The following is an 18,962-nucleotide window of genomic DNA, read 5'->3' on the forward strand; positions in this document are numbered from 1 at the left end:
GGTAGTGACTTGGTTAATCAAGGCTTTAGCTCAGCGGGCTCACACAGTCTTATAGCAGGGTCGGTGTAGTGGTACTGACTGGTAGTGACTTGGTTAATCAAGGCTTTAGCTCAGCGGGCTCACACAGTCTTATAGCAGGGTCGGTGTAGTGGTACTCACTGGTAGTGACTTGGTTAATCAAGGCTTTAGCTCAGCGGGCTCACACAGTCTTATAGCAGGGTCGGTGTAGTGGTACTCACTGGTGGTGACTTGGTTAATCAAGGCTTTAGCTCAGCGGGCTCACACAGTCTTATAGCAGGGTCGGTGTAGTGGTACTCACTGGTGGTGACTTCTTTGATCATCTGGGCAGAGGAGTGACAGCCCGTAACGATGTGCCTGGTCCACAGTGAAAGGTCCTGACAGGTTTCAGCTCTGAACAGGTGGGCCTCGATACCCAGTCTGGTTCCTGTACGTGTGGCGAAGGACAGCTCCACGCCCGGCTGGGGAGAGCCTCGGTCTGGGCCAGAATGCACCAGCCTACAGACAGACACACATTCTGTTATATTCTGCTGTTGAGAGAGACTAGCTAGTCAGTGCTGTAACCATTTAACCCTCTTCACATCAAGGACATAAAGGTGGAATGATTGATAACATGATAAAAAGTAACACAGTTCTTGGCTGTGTTCAGTAATGGAAACATGTTGTGGATGTGTCCTCCAGTGCCACCTCATCTTTCACATGTGTTCTGCACCATGAGGCCAATAGAGGGTAGATATCTTCTGATTAATGCTTGGCCAATAGAGTGTAGGTGTGTAATGATTATTGCTTGGCCAATAGAGGGTAGATATCTTCTGATTAACGCTTGGCCAATAGAGTGTAGGTGTGTAATGATTATTGCTTGGCCAATAGAGGGTAGATATCTTCTGATCAATGCTTGGCCAATAGAGGGTAGATATCTTCTGATTATTGCTTGGCCAATAGACGGTAGGTGTGTTCTGATTATTGCTTGGCCAATAGAGGGTAGATATCTTCTGATCAATGCTTGGCCAATAGAGGGTAGATGTCTTCTGATTATTGCTTGGCCAATAGAGGGTAGATGTCTTCTGATTATTGCTTGGCCAATAGAGGGTAGATATCTTCTGATCAATGCTTGGCCAATAGAGGGTAGATATCTTCTGATCAATGCTTGGCCAATAGAGGGTAGATGTCTTCTGATTATTGCTTGGCCAATAGAGGGTAGATATCTTCTGATTATTGCTTGGCCAATAGAGGGTATGTGTGTTATGATTATTGCTTGGCCAATAGAGGGTATGTGTGTTATGATTATTGCTTGGCCAATAGAGGGTATGTGTGTTCTGATTATTGCTTGGCCAATAGAGTGTAGGTGTGTTCTGATTATTGCTTGGCCAATAGAGTGTAGGTGTGTTCTGATTATTGCTTGGCCAATAGAGTGTAGGTGTGTTCTGATTATTGCTTGGCCAATAGAGTGTAGGTGTGTTCTGATTATTGCTTGGCCAATAGAGTGTAGGTGTGTTCTGATTATTGCTTGGCCAATAGAGGGTATGTGTGTTCTGATTATTGCTTGGCCAATAAAGGGTAGGTGTGTTTGGAGTGGCGGAGGATTACCATGTGGTCATGGTTGGGTTGTTCAGGGTGGATGCTACTAACCATGTGGCTAAGATAAGATAAATGTGTTTTGCTATTTGACTAGCAGGAAGACGGTGTCTTTTGCTTACTGTGTGGATAGCAGCAGCTATTTTTCTTGTGGCTAGCAGAGAGAGGGTGTGTGTAGCGTACCGTGTAGCTAACAGTGGGTATGTGTGTGCAGGGCTGTGCCAGGATGCCTTCATGCGTGGAAGGCTGTGATAGAGGAGCAGGTCTTTCTCTGTCACCATCACCAGCACTGGCTTCCACTGCTGCTTCTCATTCTCTGTCTGGAGAAAACACACCACACTGTGTTAGAATATTCTCTGTCTGGAGAAAACACACCACACTGTGTTAGAATACTCTCTGTCTGGAGAAAACACACCACACTGTGTTAGAATACTCTCTGTCTAGGAGAAAACACACCACACCGTGTTAGAATACTCTCTGTCTGGGAGAAAACACACCACACTGTGTTAGAATATTCTCTGTCTAGGAGAAAACACACCACACCGTGTTAGAATACTCTCTGTCTGGGAGAAAACACACCACACTGTGTTAGAATATTCTCTGTCTGGAGAAAACACACCACACTGTGTTAGAATACTCTCTGTCTAGGAGAAAACACACCACACTGTGTTAGAATATTCTCTGTCTGGAGAAAACACACCACACCGTGTTAGAATACTCTCTGTCTGGAGAAAACACACCACACTGTGTTAGAATATTCTCTGTCTAGGAGAAAACACACCACACTGTGTTAGAATACTCTCTGTCTGGGAGAAAACACACCACACTGTGTTAGAATATTCTCTGTCTGGAGAAAACACACCACACTGTGTTAGAATACTCTCTGTCTGGAGAAAACACACCACACTGTGTTAGAATACTCTCTGTCTAGGAGAAAACACACCACACCGTGTTAGAATACTCTCTGTCTGGGAGAAAACACACCACACTGTGTTAGAATATTCTCTGTCTAGGAGAAAACACACCACACCGTGTTAGAATACTCTCTGTCTGGGAGAAAACACACCACACTGTGTTAGAATATTCTCTGTCTGGAGAAAACACACCACACTGTGTTAGAATACTCTCTGTCTAGGAGAAAACACACCACACTGTGTTAGAATATTCTCTGTCTGGAGAAAACACACCACACCGTGTTAGAATACTCTCTGTCTGGAGAAAACACACCACACTGTGTTAGAATATTCTCTGTCTAGGAGAAAACACACCACACTGTGTTAGAATATTCTCTGTCTGGAGAAAACACACCACACCGTGTTAGAATACTCTCTGTCTGGAGAAAACACACCACACTGTGTTAGAATATTCTCTGTCTAGGAGAAAACACACCACACTGTGTTAGAATACTCTCTGTCTGGGAGAAAACACACCACACTGTGTTAGAATATTCTCTGTCTGGAGAAAACACACCACACCGTGTTAGAATACTCTCTGTCTGGGAGAAAACACACCACACTGTGTTAGAATATTCTCTGTCTGGAGAAAACACACCACACTGTGTTAGAATACTCTCTGTCTAGGAGAAAACACACCACACTGTGTTAGAATATTCTCTGTCTGGAGAAAACACACCACACCGTGTTAGAATACTCTCTGTCTGGAGAAAACACACCACACTGTGTTAGAATATTCTCTGTCTAGGAGAAAACACACCACACTGTGTTAGAATATTCTCTGTCTGGAGAAAACACACCACACCGTGTTAGAATACTCTCTGTCTGGAGAAAACACACCACACTGTGTTAGAATATTCTCTGTCTAGGAGAAAACACACCACACCGTGTTAGAATACTCTCTGTCTGGGAGAAAACACACCACACTGTGTTAGAATATTCTCTGTCTGGAGAAAACACACCACACTGTGTTAGAATACTCTCTGTCTAGGAGAAAACACACCACACTGTGTTAGAATACTCTCTGTCTGGAAGAAAACACACCACACCGTGTTAGAATATTCTCTGTCTAGGAGAAAACACACCACACTGTGTTAGAATATTCTCTGTCTAGGAGAAAACACACCACACTGTGTTAGAATACTCTCTGTCTGGAGAAAACACACCACACTGTGTTAGAATACTCTCTGTCTAGGAGAAAACACACCACACTGTGTTAGAATACTCTCTGTCTGGAGAAAACACACCACACTGTGTTAGAATACTCTCTGTCTAGGAGAAAACACACCACACTGTGTTAGAATACTCTCTGTCTGGAGAAAACACACCACACTGTGTTAGAATACTCTCTGTCTAGGAGAAAACACACCACACTGTGTTAGAATACTCTCTGTCTAGGAGAAAACACACCACACTGTGTTAGAATATTCTCTGTCTAGGAGAAAACACACCACACTGTGTTAGAATACTCTCTGTCTAGGAGAAAACACACCACACTGTGTTAGAATACTCTCTGTCTGGAGAAAACACACCACACCGTGTTAGAATACTCTCTGTCTGGAGAAAACACACCACACCGTGTTAGAATACTCTCTGTCTGGAAGAAAACACACCACACTGTGTTAGAATACTCTCTGTCTAGGAGAAAACACACCACACTGTGTTAGAATACTCTCTGTCTGGAAGAAAACACACCACACTGTGTTAGAATACTCTCTGTCTAGGAGAAAACACACCACACCATGTTAGAATATTCTCTGTCTAGGAGAAAACACACCACACTGTGTTAGAATATTCTCTGTCTAGGAGAAAACACACCACACTGTGTTAGAATACTCTCTGTCTGGAGAAAACACACCACACTGTGTTAGAATACTCTCTGTCTAGGAGAAAACACACCACACTGTGTTAGAATACTCTCTGTCTAGGAGAAAACACACCACACTGTGTTAGAATACTCTCTGTCTAGGAGAAAACACACCACACTGTGTTAGAATACTCTCTGTCTGGAGAAAACACACCACACAGCATGACAGGCTGCTGTTGTCATTTGCATGGGGGTTACTGGTGCAATGGAGGGAATGTTATGGACTAGAAAATACAATTTAGCAAGAGTGATAAGCACATACTACTACAAACAACAAAGACACAACCTTGAATGTCTTCAGCATTTCTCTGTGACTAAGTCTTAGTAACAATATCTTAGTTATTTTTCACAGGAAGGCACTTTATACAGTTTATTCATCTTGGCCTGTAGCTAAACTCTCAACTCCCAGACACCCAATACAACACCGACTTGCATAACATTATACAGCATAACAATCCTCATTATGAACGTTACAGCACAATCCTCATTATGAAAGTTACAGCACAATCCTCATTATGAAAGCTTAGTTACAGCACAATCCTTATGATGAACGTTTAGTTACAGCACAATCCTCATTATGAAAGATACAGCACAAACCTCATTATGAAAGTTACAGCACAATCCTCATTATGAAAGCTTTGGTACAGCACAATCCTCATAACTATAAGCCTCGTCTCACTATGAGGTCCTCAGCTAGTTATGAGAACATATGATTCTGGTGGCCATAGGTCAATCCTATAACATTACCAACACATGTTGCCAAGTAACCATATTAAAACACCATATACAGGCTCACAAACGTAGATCTAACTAAAGCCTACACAACCACATAATTAGTGTGTAACAATCATTCATTTTAAAATGCTGCCACTGTATAATTGGCTATAGTATGAGAGTGAATATAAAGTCTGTGGTTAAAGCCAGGCTCAGGACAGTTGCACAGAGCAACCTCAACAAGGCTGTAAAACAAGGATCCCCTCCCTCCCTCTCCTCTCCTCCCCCACCTCTCCATCTCCTCTACTGTCCTCTCCCCCTCCTCTCCTGTCCTCTCCCCCTCCTCTCCTGTCCTCTTCCCCTCCTCTCCCCTTCCCCTCCTCTCTGCCTCTCATCTCCGCCTCCTCTCCTCTCCTCTCTGCCTCCTCTCCTCTCTGCCTCCTCTCCCCCTGCCTCCTCTCCCCCTTCCCTTCCTCTCCCCCTCCTCTCCTCTCCTCTCTGACTCCCCTCCCCTCCCTAGAATACTCTCTGTCTGGAGAAAACACACCACACAGCATGACAGACTGCTGTTGTCATTTGCATGGGGGTTACTGGTGCAATGGAGGGAATGTTATGGACTAGAAAATACAATTTAGCAAGAGTGATAAGCACATACTACTACAAACAGCAAAGACACAACCTTGAATGTCTTCAGCATTTCTCTGTGACTAAGTCTTAGTAACAATATCTTCGTTATTTTTCACAGGAAGGCACTTTATACAGTTTATTCATCTTGGCCTGTAGCTAAACTCTCAACTCCCAGACACCCAATACAACACTGGCTTGCATAACATTATACAGCATAACAATCCTCATTATGAACGTTACAGCACAATCCTTATTATGAAAGTTACAGCACAATCCTCATTATGAAAGCTTAGTTACAGCACAATCCTTATTATGCAAGCTTTGCTACAGAACAATCCTCATTATGAAAATTACAGCACAATCCTCATTATGAACGCTTTGCTACAGCACAATCCTCATTATGAAAGCTTTGCTACAGCACAATCCTCATTATGAAAGTTACAGCACAATCCTCATTATGAAAGCTTAGTTACAGCACAATCCTTATTATGCAAGCTTTGCTACAGCACAATCCTCATTATGAAAGTTATAGCACGATCCACATTGCGAAAGGTACAGAACAATCCTCATTATGAAAGCTTAGTTACAGCACAATTGTCATTGTGAAAGCTGAGTTACAGCACAATCCTCATTATGAACGCCTAGTTACAGCATCATCCTCATTATACAAGCTTAGTTACAGCACAATCCTCATTATGAACGCCTAGTTACAGCACAATCCTCATTATAAAAGCTTAGTTACAGCACAATCCTTATTATGAAAGCTTAACTACAGAACAATCCTCATAATGAAAGCTTATCTACAGCACAATCCTAATTATTAAAGTTACAGCACAATCCTCATTATGAATGTTATAGCACAATCCTCATTATGAAAGTTACAGCACAATCCTTATTATGAAAGTTACAGCACAACCATCATTATGAAAGTTATAGCACAATCCTCATTATGAAAGTTACAGCATAATCCTCATTATGAAAGCTTATCTACAGCACAATCCTCATTATGAAAGCTTTGCTAAAGCACAATCCTCATTATGAAAGCTTTGCTACAGCACAGTCCTCATTATGAATGCTTAGTTACAGCACAATCCTAATGATGAAAGTTACAGCACAATCCTCATTATGAAAGGTACAACACAATCCTCATTATGAACGCCTAGTTACAGCACAATCCTCATTATAAAAGCTTAGTTACAGCACAATCCTTATGATGAACGTTTAGTTACAGCACAATCCTCATTATGAAAGATACAGCACAATCCTCATTATGAAAGTTACAGCACAATCCTCATTATGAAAGCTTTGCTACAGCACAATCCTCATAACTATAAGCCTCGTCTCACTATGAGGTCCTCAGCTAGTTATGAGAACATATGATTCTGGTGGCCATAGGTCAATCCTATAACATTACCAACACATGTTGCCAAGTAACCATATTAAAACACCATATACAGGCTCACAAACGTAGATCTAACTAAAGCCTACACAACCACATAATTAGTGTGTAACAATCATTCAATTTAAAATGCTGCCACAGTATAATTGGCTATAGTATGAGAGTGAATATAAAGTCTGTGGTTAAAGCCAGGCTCAGGACAGTTGCACAGAGCAACCTCAACAAGGCTGTAAAACAAGGATCCCCTCCCTCCCTCTCCTCTCCTCCCCCACCTCTCCATCTCCTCTACTGTCCTCTCCCCCTCCTCTCCTGTCCTCTCCCCCTCCTCTCCTGTCCTCTCCCTCTCCTCTCCTTTCCTCTTCTCTACTGTCCTCTCCATCTCCTCTCCTCTCCATCTCCTCTACCCCTCCTCTCCTGTCCTCTCCTCCTCTCCCCTTCATCTCCTCTCCATCTCCTCTACCCCTCCTCTCCTCTCCTCTCCTCCTCTCCCCTTCCCCTCCTCTCCTCTCTGATATCTGATCACATTAGCATGCTGAACTCCAGAGGGTCTGCTCTGTAGTGTGTTGACCATCACACAGCTAAGTAGAGACTCAGACTCCAGCCTGTAGTGTGTTGACCATCACACAGCTAAGTAGAGACTCAGACTCCAGCCTGTAGTGTGTTGACCATCACACAGCAAAGTAGAGACTCAGACTCCAGCCTGTAGTGTGTTGACCATCACACAGCTAAGTAGAGACTCAGACTCCAGCCTGTAGTGTGTTGACCATCACACAGCTAAGTAGAGACTCAGACTCCAGCCTGTAGTGTGTTGACCATCACACAGCTAAGTAGAGACTCAGACTCCAGCCTGTAGTGTGTTCACCATCACACAGCTAAGTAGAGACTCAGACTCCAGCCTGTAGTCTGTTGACCATCACACAGCTAAGTAGAGACTGACTCCAGCCTGTAGTGTGTTGACCATCACACAGCTAAGTAGAGACTCAGACTCCAGCCTGTAGTGTGTTGACCATCACACAGCTAAGTAGAGACTCAGACTCCAGCCTGTAGTGTGTTGACCATCACACAGCTAAGTAGAGACTCAGACTCCAGCCTGTAGTGTGTTGACCATCACACAGCTAAGTAGAGACTCAGACTCCAGCCTGTAGTGTGTTGACCATCACACAGCTAAGTAGAGACTGACTCCAGCCTGTAGTGTGTTGACCATCACACAGCTAAGTAGAGACTCAGACTCCAGCCTGTAGTGTGTTGACCATCACACAGCTAAGTAGAGACTCAGAGTCCAGCCTGTAGTGTGTTGACCATCACACAGATAAGTAGAGACTCAGACTCCAGCCTATAGTGTGTTGACCATCACACAGCTAAGTAGAGCCTCAGACTCCAGCCTGTAGTGTGTTGACCATCACACAGCTAAGTAGAGACTCAGACTCCAGCCTGTAGTGTGTTGACCATCACACAGCTAAGTAGAGACTCAGACTCCAGCCTGTTGTGTGTTGACCATCACACAGCTAAGTAGAGACTCAGACTCCAGCCTGTAGTGTGTTGACCATCACACAGCTAAGTAGAGACTCAGACTCCAGCCTGTAGTCTGTTGACCATCACACAGCTAAGTAGAGACTGACTCCAGCCTGTAGTGTGTTGACCATCACACAGCTAAGTAGAGACTCAGACTCCAGCCTGTAGTGTGTTGACCATCACACAGCTAAGTAGAGACTCAGACTCCAGCATGTAGTGTGTTGACCATCACACAGCTAAGTAGAGACTCAGACTCCAGCCTGTAGTGTGTTGACCATCACACAGCTAAGTAGAGACTCAGACTCCAGCCTGTAGTGTGTTGACCATCACACAGCTAAGTAGAGACTCAGACTCCAGCCTGTAGTGTGTTGACCATCACACAGCTAAGTAGAGACTCAGACTCCAGCCTCCTGAGTGCGTCAGATTGACGATGTGCAAAGGAACTTGGACGGCAGGCGAAGCCTAGGCAGACCTCTCCACTCCACACACGCTGAAAGGCTTTAGTCCCTTATAATTATTCACAGACTCCAGAAACTGCATCCCAAATGGAACCATATTCCCTATATAGTGCACTAGGGTGCCATTTGTGACTCACAATGGGGCAGGCAGGCAGTAATAAAAGAGGAACTCATTAAGAAGCCTGGAAAGCATCCTCTGGCTTGGCTTGGTTTGGCTTGGCTTGGCAGACTGACCTACTGACTAGCTGACTGATTGACTGACTGCCCAAAGTACAGGGCTGTAGTCTACTCAGTATTAGCCGTCTCGCTCTCTCTCTCTGCCAGGCAGGCCCTGACTAATAAGAGAGTGATGAAAGAGGATTTAGAGGAGGACGAGGAGGGGGGAAAAGTCACCTGCGATAAATAGCTGCTGTACTGTATAGAAGGAACACTACAAAGCCCCCATCCAGGCTTCTTCTGTTGGAAACTACTGCATCAGCTATACTGTATGAGGTTCCTAGAATGCTTGGCTCACCATCGTATAACTGCCTCACAAAAATCACATATGAGTTATTATCAGAAGGTGGGCTGTGAATGCATATTATTCATCTGATTAAAGGTAAGCACGTTTATTTGAGGTGTTTTCCTGCACCAACATTCAATAAAGTACAGAGTAGCTCCTACCTTCTCAGCCAGCCAGCCCAGCTGTCTGATCTCTCTGCTCCCTGCGATTCCTGTTCTTCCTGTGTGCTCTTTGACCTCTGTGATGACCTTGTTGATGAGGTTAGAGGTCGCCGACTGCATGACCTCGAACCAGGCCTGGGCCGAGGCTGTGTCTTTACACCGTAACACCACAGTATGCTTGGCGTCCGGAGAGTGCAGCTCTAACTGCCTGGAGAACACAAACAGACAGGAAGACATTGAGAAAGCTGTGAATTTGTTTTGTCACAGGCAAATAGCTCCCATGGCACAGCTTTCAGTGGACATGAGAAAAGGCTTCTTCAGTTCAACAAAGGCGACTTCCCTTTGAAGGGAAAGGAAGATGGCCCCTGTGTGCTTGATGATGTCCTAAGTGAATGGAAATGATCCCAGCACCACTAAAAGACTGTTTCACACAGTGTCTCTTGTTCTTTTTCTGGCTGAGATAAACATTTCCTTTGATGTACCTAGCCCTGTGTACCGGGGTATGTATTTATTTCCACACATGCTTACTCATCATGGGTTGATAACGTTTGGTTTGTTTCTTGTGGGATGTGCAGTAAGTTTCAAGCCTTTTGGCATTGGAAACATTAGCTAAGTATATTATGAATACATTCAGCTAACAACAAAAATAAATAAAATGAACAAGGTTGAAGGAAACTGTTTTCACCTCAGACCTGGGACTTGAATATGACCATTGTTGATAAATCTACCTGTCATTAATCAGAGACAGCGGGAGACCATGTTATCATGATGTCACAAACCACTACATCAACTGCAGGTGCTGTCTCCTACTCGCCCCCACCAACCCTCCCCCACTCCCCCACCAACCCTCCCCCCACTCCCCCACCAACCCTCCCCCCACTCCCCCACCAACCCTCCCCCACTCCCCCACCAACCCTCCCCCCACCTACCACTCCCCCACCAACCCTCCCCCACTTCCCACTCCCCCACCAACCCTCCCCCCACTCCCCACTCCCCCACCAACCCTCCCCCCACTCCCCCACCAACCCTCCCCCCACTTCCCACCAACCCCCCCCCCCCACTCCCCACTCCCCCACCAACCCTCCCCCCACTTCCCACTCCCCCACCAACCCTCCCCCCACTCCCCAGTCCCCCATCAACCCTCCCCCCACTCCCCCACCAACCCTCCCCCCACTCCCCAGTCTCCCACCAACCCTCCCCCACTCCCCCACCAACCCTCCCCCCACTCCCCCACCAACCCTCCCCCCACTCCCCAGTCCCTCACCAAGCCTCCCCCCACTCCCCCACCAACCCTCCCCCACTCCCCAGTCCCTCACCAACCCTCCCCCACTCCCCAGTCCCCCACCAACCCTCCCCCACTCCCCAGTCCCTCACCAACCCTCCCCCCACTCCCCAGTCCCTCACCAACCCTCCCCCCACTCCCCAGTCCCTCACCAACCCTCCCCCACTCCCCAGTCCCCCGCCACAGTTAAAAATAGAAACCAGAGAGTTGATTGAGGAGGAACAGAAGCCAGATGTCATATGGAGGGAGCTGAAGTGTTTACGTTAGTTAGACAGAGACAGACAGAGAGGTTCATGGAAACAGGCCCAAGCTCTCCCCCAGACCTGCGGGGTTCAAAGACTATTTGGAATCCTTTTATAAACTTCCAGCGTTTGCTTTAGTCTGCCTGGAGTGCCAGATGGGTGGGCATTGCACTTACAAGCTCAATCAAGCACAACTGAAATATTTGAAAGACTTTAAATAGTATTTGAACCCAGGTGTGTTCTCCCCATTCAAGGCCCATCCACATCCAGGTCATCTGTCCAACATGGGACACTAACTGCTGAGCCATTAAAGAAGCCAAGGCCAGATTTAGAAAGTGGACTCAATGTGTGGCAAATCTTTCAATGCCTTTCCTGGTCAATGATGGTCTGTCTGCCTGTTCGTTTTCCACTGACAAACTGCTTTTTATTTGAGAGGAAAAAAACTGCTCGCAAAAGGCAAATATCTCAAGCTAAAATAGGCATGAGAAAACTACACTTTAGCATCGTTTTACTCTCTATGACGTCCTAAGTTAATACTAAATCAGTCAATATTAAGCCTAGTCTATTTATAGTCCTACAATAAATGAGAGAGAGAGAGAGAGAGAGAGAGAGAGAGAGAGAGAGAGAGAGAGAGAGAGAGACAGAGAGAGAGATATGCAGTAAATCTGTCTGATGAGGGAGGAAACTCTCTCCTCTCCTGGCTGGGTAGTGTGGACGTCTCTCACCTAACAGCTGTTTATCAGCTAAATAAAACGGTGAAACGTACAGGAAACTCTCTCCTCTCCTGGCTGGGTAGTGTGGACGTCTCTCACCTAACAGCTGTTTAACAGCTAAATAAAACGCTGAAACGTACAGGAAACTCTCTCCTCTCCTGGCTGGGTAGTGTGGACGTCTCTCACCTAACAGCTGTTTAACAGCTAAATAAAACGCTGAAACGTACAGGAAACTCTCTCCTCTCCTGGCTGGGTAGTGTGGACGTCTCTCACCTAACAGCTGTTTAACAGCTAAATAAAACGCTGAAACGTACAGGAAACTCTCTCCTCTCCTGGCTGGGTAGTGTGGACGTCTCTCACCTAACAGCTGTTTAACAGCTAAATAAAACGCTGAAACGTACAGGAAACTCTCTCCTCTCCTGGCTGGGTAGTGTGGACGTCTCTCACCTAACAGCTGTTTAACAGCTAAATAAAACGCTGAAACGTACAGGAAACTCTCTCCTCTCCTGGCTGGGTAGTGTGGACGTCTCTCACCTAACAGCTGTTTACATTTCCACTAGTGACGAGATCTCTGCTCCTCTCTACCAGTCAGCTACAACAAGCCTGCAGACAAGACATCAGGAACATCTCAGATAGCAGCATGTGTGTTTGTGTGGTAGCAGTATCTTCCAGTAAGTAACTCTAAAGTAACTGAAGGTTAGCCTGTTGTTGTGAGCTACGTGCTGAACCATGAAGTACTTAATAGACGACCAAAACATTGTAGTGACGCCAGTAAATATCACTCAATACAAACACATGCTAGGTTGTGATAGTGTGTTAGATGAACCTCTGTGTTTAGTGACTTATATCTGATGTGTCTTGGGACTGACTGGATAAAACATTCACTACTTTGATGGTTATATTGTCATGTTTGTTACTGTCGTTCTACTGTTGGTGTGATACTGCAACACTGACAACAGAGGTAAGACCAATGTGCTGTGGCATAGAAATAGAATTACTAGAAGGGGAAGGCCCTCAGAGCCATGGTAAGTTGACTAGAAAGGGATTGTCCCACCGTTCTAGTACTCTGTCTATGCTCTTTGGTCTGTGAGGTGAACCACACTATGAACAGGAAATCAGTCACTGAGGGGTTAGACTACAGCTAACCTACTTAATGAAGAGACAATATGGCTCATATACAGAGCATTCAGAAAGTATTCAGACCTCCTGACTCTTTCCACTGTTTGTTACGTTACAGTCTTATTCTAAAATGGATTAAAAAAAATCTATCTACACACAATACCCCATATTGACAAAGCAAAGACAGGTTTCTTTTGTGCAAATTGATATAACATTTTAAAAAATGAAATATCACATTTACAGCACATTGGTCTTACCTCTGTTGTCAGTGTTGCAGTATCACACCAACAGTAGAACGACAGTAACAAACATGACAATATAACCATCAAAGTAGTGAATGTTTTATCCAGTCAGTCCCAAGACACATCAGATATAAGTCACTAAACACAGAGGTTCATCTAACACACTATCACAACCTAGCATGTGTTTGTATTGAGTGATAATGTTTGTGTGTCTTATCTAAATAAGTGTATAAAGACCAGGCCTGTCTAAATGACTGTATAAAGACCAGGCCTGTCTAAATGACTGTATAAAGACCAGGCCTGTCTAAATGACTGTATAAAGACCAGGCCTGTCTAAATGACTGTATAAAGACCAGGCCTGTCTAAATGACTGTATAAATACCAGGCCTGTCTAAATGACTGTATAAATACCAGGCCTGTCTAAATGACTGTATAAAGACCAGGCCTGTCTAAATGACTGTATAAATACCAGGCCTGTCTAAATGACTGTATAAAGACCAGGCCTGTCTAAATGACTGTATAAAGACCAGGCCTGTCTAAATGACTGTATAAAGACCAGGCCTGTCTAAATGACTGTATAAAGACCAGGCCTGTCTAAATGACTGTATAAAGATCAGGCCTGTCTAAATGACTGTATAAAGACCAGGCCTGTCTAAATGACTGTATAAAGACCAGGCCTGTCTAAATGACTGTATAAAGACCAGGCCTGTCTAAATGACTGTATAAAGACCAGGCCTGTCTAAATGACTGTATAAAGACCAGGCCTGTCTAAATGACTGTATAAATACCAGGCCTGTCTAAATGACTGTATAAAGACCAGGCCTGTCTAAATGACTGTATAAATACCAGGCCTGTCTAAATGACTGTATAAAGACCAGGCCTGTCTAAATGACTGCATAAATACCAGGCCTGTCTAAATGACTGCATAAAGACCAGGCCTGTCTAAATGACTGTATAAATACCAGGCCTGTCTAAATGACTGCATAAAGACCAGGCCTGTCTAAATGACTGTATAAAGACCAGGCCTGTCTAAATGACTGTATAAAGACCAGGCCTGTCTAAATGACTGCATAAAGACCAGGCCTGTCTAAATGACTGTATAAAGACCAGGCCTGTCTAAATGACTGTATAAAGACCAGGCCTGTCTAAATGACTGTATAAAGACCAGGCCTGTCTAAATGACTGTATAAAGACCAGGCCTGTCTAAATGACTGTATAAAGACCAGGCCTGTCTAAATGACTGTATAAAGACCAGGCCTGTCTAAATGACTGTATAAAGACCAGGCCTGTCTAAATGACTGTATAAAGACCAGGCCTGTCTAAATGACTGTATAAAGACCAGGCCTGTCTAAATGACTGTATAAAGACCAGGCCTGTCTAAATGACTGTATAAATACCAGGCCTGTCTAAATGACTGTATAAAGACCAGGCCTGTCTAAATGACTGTATAAATACCAGGCCTGTCTAAATGACTGTATAAAGACCAGGCCTGTCTAAATGACTGTATAAAGACCAGGCCTGTCTAAATGACTGTATAAAGACCAGGCCTGTCTAAATGACTGTATAAAGACCAGGCCTGTCTAAATGACTGTATAAAGACCAGGCCTGTCTAAATGACTGTATAAATACCAGGCCTGTCTAAATGACTGTATAAAGACCAGGCCTGTCTAAATGACTGTATAAAGACCAGGCCTGTCTAAATGACTGTATAAAGACCAGGCCTGTCTAAATGACTGTATAAAGACCAGGCCTGTCTAAATGACTGTATAAATACCAGGCCTGTCTAAATGACTGTATAAAGACCAGGCCTGTCTAAATGACTGTATAAATACCAGGCCTGTCTAAATGACTGTATAAATGTCACGGGTGTCGTCGGTGAAGGAGGACCAAAACGCAGCAGGTATGTGCAGGCTCATCTTGATGTTTATTTGCTTTCAAAATGAACGTACAAAAATAACTAAACACGAACGATCAACAAAAACAGTCTGGTAAGGCACAAGGCGAAACACAGAACAATCTCCCACAAAATACAAGACAAACACACCCAACTAATATAGGACTTCCAATCAAAGGCAACACCAAACAGCTGCCTTCAATTGGAAGTCCACCCCCAATTAACTCAACATAGAACCAGACACACTAGACTAAACATAGAAATACCCAAACATAAACCAAAACCCGGAAATACTAAATCAAACACCCTTTTAACAAACACACCACCCCGAACCACATAAAACGAATACCCTCTGCCACGTCCTGACCAAACTACAACACTAATTAACCCTTATACTGGCCAGGACGTGACAATAAAGACCAGGCCTGTCTAAATGACTGTATAAAGACCAGGCCTGTCTAAATGACTGTATAAAGACCAGGCCTGTCTAAATGACTGTATAAAGACCAGGCCTGTCTAAATGACTGTATAAATACCAGGCCTGTCTAAATGACTGTATAAAGACCAGGCCTGTCTAAATGACTGTATAAATACCAGGCCTGTCTAAATGACTGCATAAAGATCAGGCCTGTCTAAATGACTGTATAAAGACCAGGCCTGTCTAAATGACTGTATAAAGACCAGGCCTGTCTAAATGACTGTATAAAGACCAGGCCTGTCTACATGACTGCATAAAGATCAGGCCTGTCTAAATGACTGTATAAAGACCAGGCCTGTCTAAATGACTGTATAAAGACCAGGCCTGTCTAAATGACTGTATAAAGACCAGGCCTGTCTAAATGACTGTATAAAGACCAGGCCTGTCTAAATGACTGTACAAAGACCAGGCCTGTCTAAATGACTGTATAAATACCAGGCCTGTCTAAATGACTGTATAAAGACCAGGCCTGTCTAAATGACTGTATAAATACCAGGCCTGTCTAAATGACTGTATAAAGACCAGGCCTGTCTAAATGACTGCATAAATACCAGGCCTGTCTAAATGACTGCATAAAGACCAGGCCTGTCTAAATGACTGTATAAATACCAGGCCTGTCTAAATGACTGCATAAAGACCAGGCCTGTCTAAATGACTGTATAAAGACCAGGCCTGTCTAAATGACTGTATAAAGACCAGGCCTGTCTAAATGACTGTATAAAGACCAGGCCTGTCTAAATGACTGTATAAAGACCAGGCCTGTCTAAATGACTGTATAAAGACCAGGCCTGTCTAAATTACTGTATAAAGACCAGGCCTGTCTAAATGACTGTATAAAGACCAGGCCTATCTAAATGACTGTATAAATACCAGGCCTATCTAAATGAATGTATAAAGACCAGGCCTGTCTAAATGACTGTATAAAGACCAGGCCTGTCTAAATGACTGTATAAAGACCAGGCCTGTCTAAATGACTGTATAAAGACCAGGCCTGTCTAAATGACTGTATAAATACCAGGCCTGTCTAAATGACTGTATAAAGACCAGGCCTGTCTAAATGACTGTATAAATACCAGGCCTGTCTAAATGACTGTATAAAGACCAGGCCTGTCTAAATGACTGTATAAAGACCAGGCCTGTCTAAATGACTGTATAAAGACCAGGCCTATCTAAATGACTGTATAAAGACCAGGCCTGTCTAAATGACTGTATAAAGACCAGGCCTATCTAAATGACTGTATAAATACCAGGCCTGTCTAAATGAATGTATAAAGACCAGGCCTGTCTAAATGACTGTATAAAGACCAGGCCTGTCTAAATGACTGTATAAAGACCAGGCCTGTCTAAATGACTGTATAAATACCAGGCCTGTCTAAATGACTGTACAAAGACCAGGCCTGTCTAAATGACTGTATAAATACCAGGCCTGTCTAAGTGACTGTACAAAGACCAGGCCTGTCTAAGTGACTGTATAAAGACCAGGCCTGTCTAAATGACTGTATAAAGACCAGGTCTGTCTAAATGACTGTATAAAGACCAGGCCTGTCTAAATGACTGTATAAAGACCAGGCCTGTCTAAATGACTGTATAAAGACCAGGCCTGTCTAAATGACTGTATAAAGACCAGGCCTGTCTAAGTGACTGTATAAAGACCAGGCCTGTCTAAATGACTGTATAAAGACCAGGCCTGTCTAAATGACTGTATAAAGACCAGGCCTGTCTAAGTGACTGTATAAAGACCAGGCCTGTCTAAATGACTGTATAAAGACCAGGCCTGTCTAAATGACTGTATAAAGACCAGGCCTGTCTAAATGACTGTATAAAGACCAGGCCTGTCTAAATGACTGTATAAAGACCAGGCCTGTCTAAATGACTGTATAAATACCAGGCCTATCTAAATGACTGTATAAAGACCAGGCCTGTCTAAATGACTGTATAAAGACCAGGCCTGTCCTAATGACTGTATAAAGACCAGGCCTGTCTAAATGACTGTATAAAGACCAGGCCTGTCTAAATGACTGTATAAAGACCAGGCCTGTCTAAATGACTGTATAAAGACCAGGCCTGTCTAAATGACTGTATAAAGACCAGGCCTGTCTAAATGACTGTATAAAGACCAGGCCTGTCTAAATGACTGTATAAAGACCAGGCCTGTCTAAATGACTGTATAAATACCAGGCCTGTCTAAGTGACTGTATAAAGACCAGGCCTATCTAAATGACTGTATAAAGACCAGGCCTGTCTAAATGACTGTATAAATACCAGGCCTGTCTAAATGACTGTATAAATACCAGGCCTGTCTAAGTGACTGTATAAAGACCAGGCCTGTCTAAATGACTGTACAAAGACCAGGCCTGTCTAAATGACTGTATAAAGACCAGGCCTGTCTAAATGACTGTATAAAGACCAGGCCTGTCTAAGTGACTGTATAAAGACCAGGTCTGTCTAAGTCTAAGGCCATGGACTCAGATCCTCCCGATGCTCCGGTGCGAGGGTGGACATAGGCTCGCTGTAAAGGACGGGCTCAGGGCGATCGAGTTCCTGGTCGGGTGGAGGTGTCGGCCTTGGATAGGTTAAAGATGAGGAGGTAAGGGAGGACGGCAAAGTCAGATCCATAACTTCAGGATAAAATAGAACCGTAAAAATGTACCGTGGGGCAGCAGGTAGCCTAGTGGTTAGAGCGTTGGGCCAGTAACCGAAAGGTTGCTAGATTGAATCACTGAACTGAGAAGGTAAAAATCTGTAGTTCTGCCCCTGAACAAGGTAGTTAACCCACTGTTCCTAGGCCATCATTGTGAATAAGAATTTGTTCTGAACTGACTTGCCTGGTTAAATAAAGGTAAAAAAAATTAAAATATATATATCTAAAGACAAGGCGAGCATGATCAATTGGACCCTAAAGTAAAGGTAAAGCTGAGGATATAAGGTAGGCTATGTGTGTCAGATAGAAACCGTTTCTCTATGCTGGTTAATTAAGGTAGACTATGTGTGTCAGATAGATACCGTTTCTCTATGCTGGTTAATTAAGGTAGACTATGTGTGTTGAATAGAAACCGTTTCTCTATGCTGGTTAATTAAGGTAGACTATGTGTGTTGAATAGAAACCGTTTCTCTATGCTGGTTAATTAAGGTAGACTATGTGTGTCAGATAGAAACCGTTTCTCTATGCTGGTTAATTAAGGTAGGCTATGTGTGTCAGATAGAAA

General features: G+C 44.0%; 1 protein-coding gene across 3 annotated transcripts in view; it reads right to left on the reverse strand.

Moving 5' to 3' along the window:
- LOC106574019 (beta-1-syntrophin) overlaps positions 1 to 18,962 on the reverse strand; it is an 85,338-nt gene that overhangs the window by 15,723 nt on the left and 50,653 nt on the right. For 2 of the 3 annotated variants that reach the window (XM_082959274.1, XM_045696710.2), the window contains exons 3-5: positions 9,787 to 9,994; positions 1,777 to 1,913; positions 320 to 516 (exon numbers count right to left, since the gene is read on the reverse strand). In XM_082959274.1, the coding sequence (XP_082815400.1) occupies positions 320 to 516; positions 1,777 to 1,913; positions 9,787 to 9,994 (542 nt within the window). Of the gene's footprint in view, positions 1 to 239; positions 517 to 1,776; positions 1,914 to 9,786; positions 9,995 to 18,962 lie in introns of all 3 variants that reach the window. The other variant, XM_082959276.1, reaches the window with a different exon arrangement.

Source organism: Salmo salar, chromosome 02 (genome assembly GCF_965601325.2).
Source record: "Salmo salar chromosome 02, fSalSal1, whole genome shotgun sequence".
NCBI classification, from domain to species: domain Eukaryota; kingdom Metazoa; phylum Chordata; class Actinopteri; order Salmoniformes; family Salmonidae; genus Salmo; species Salmo salar.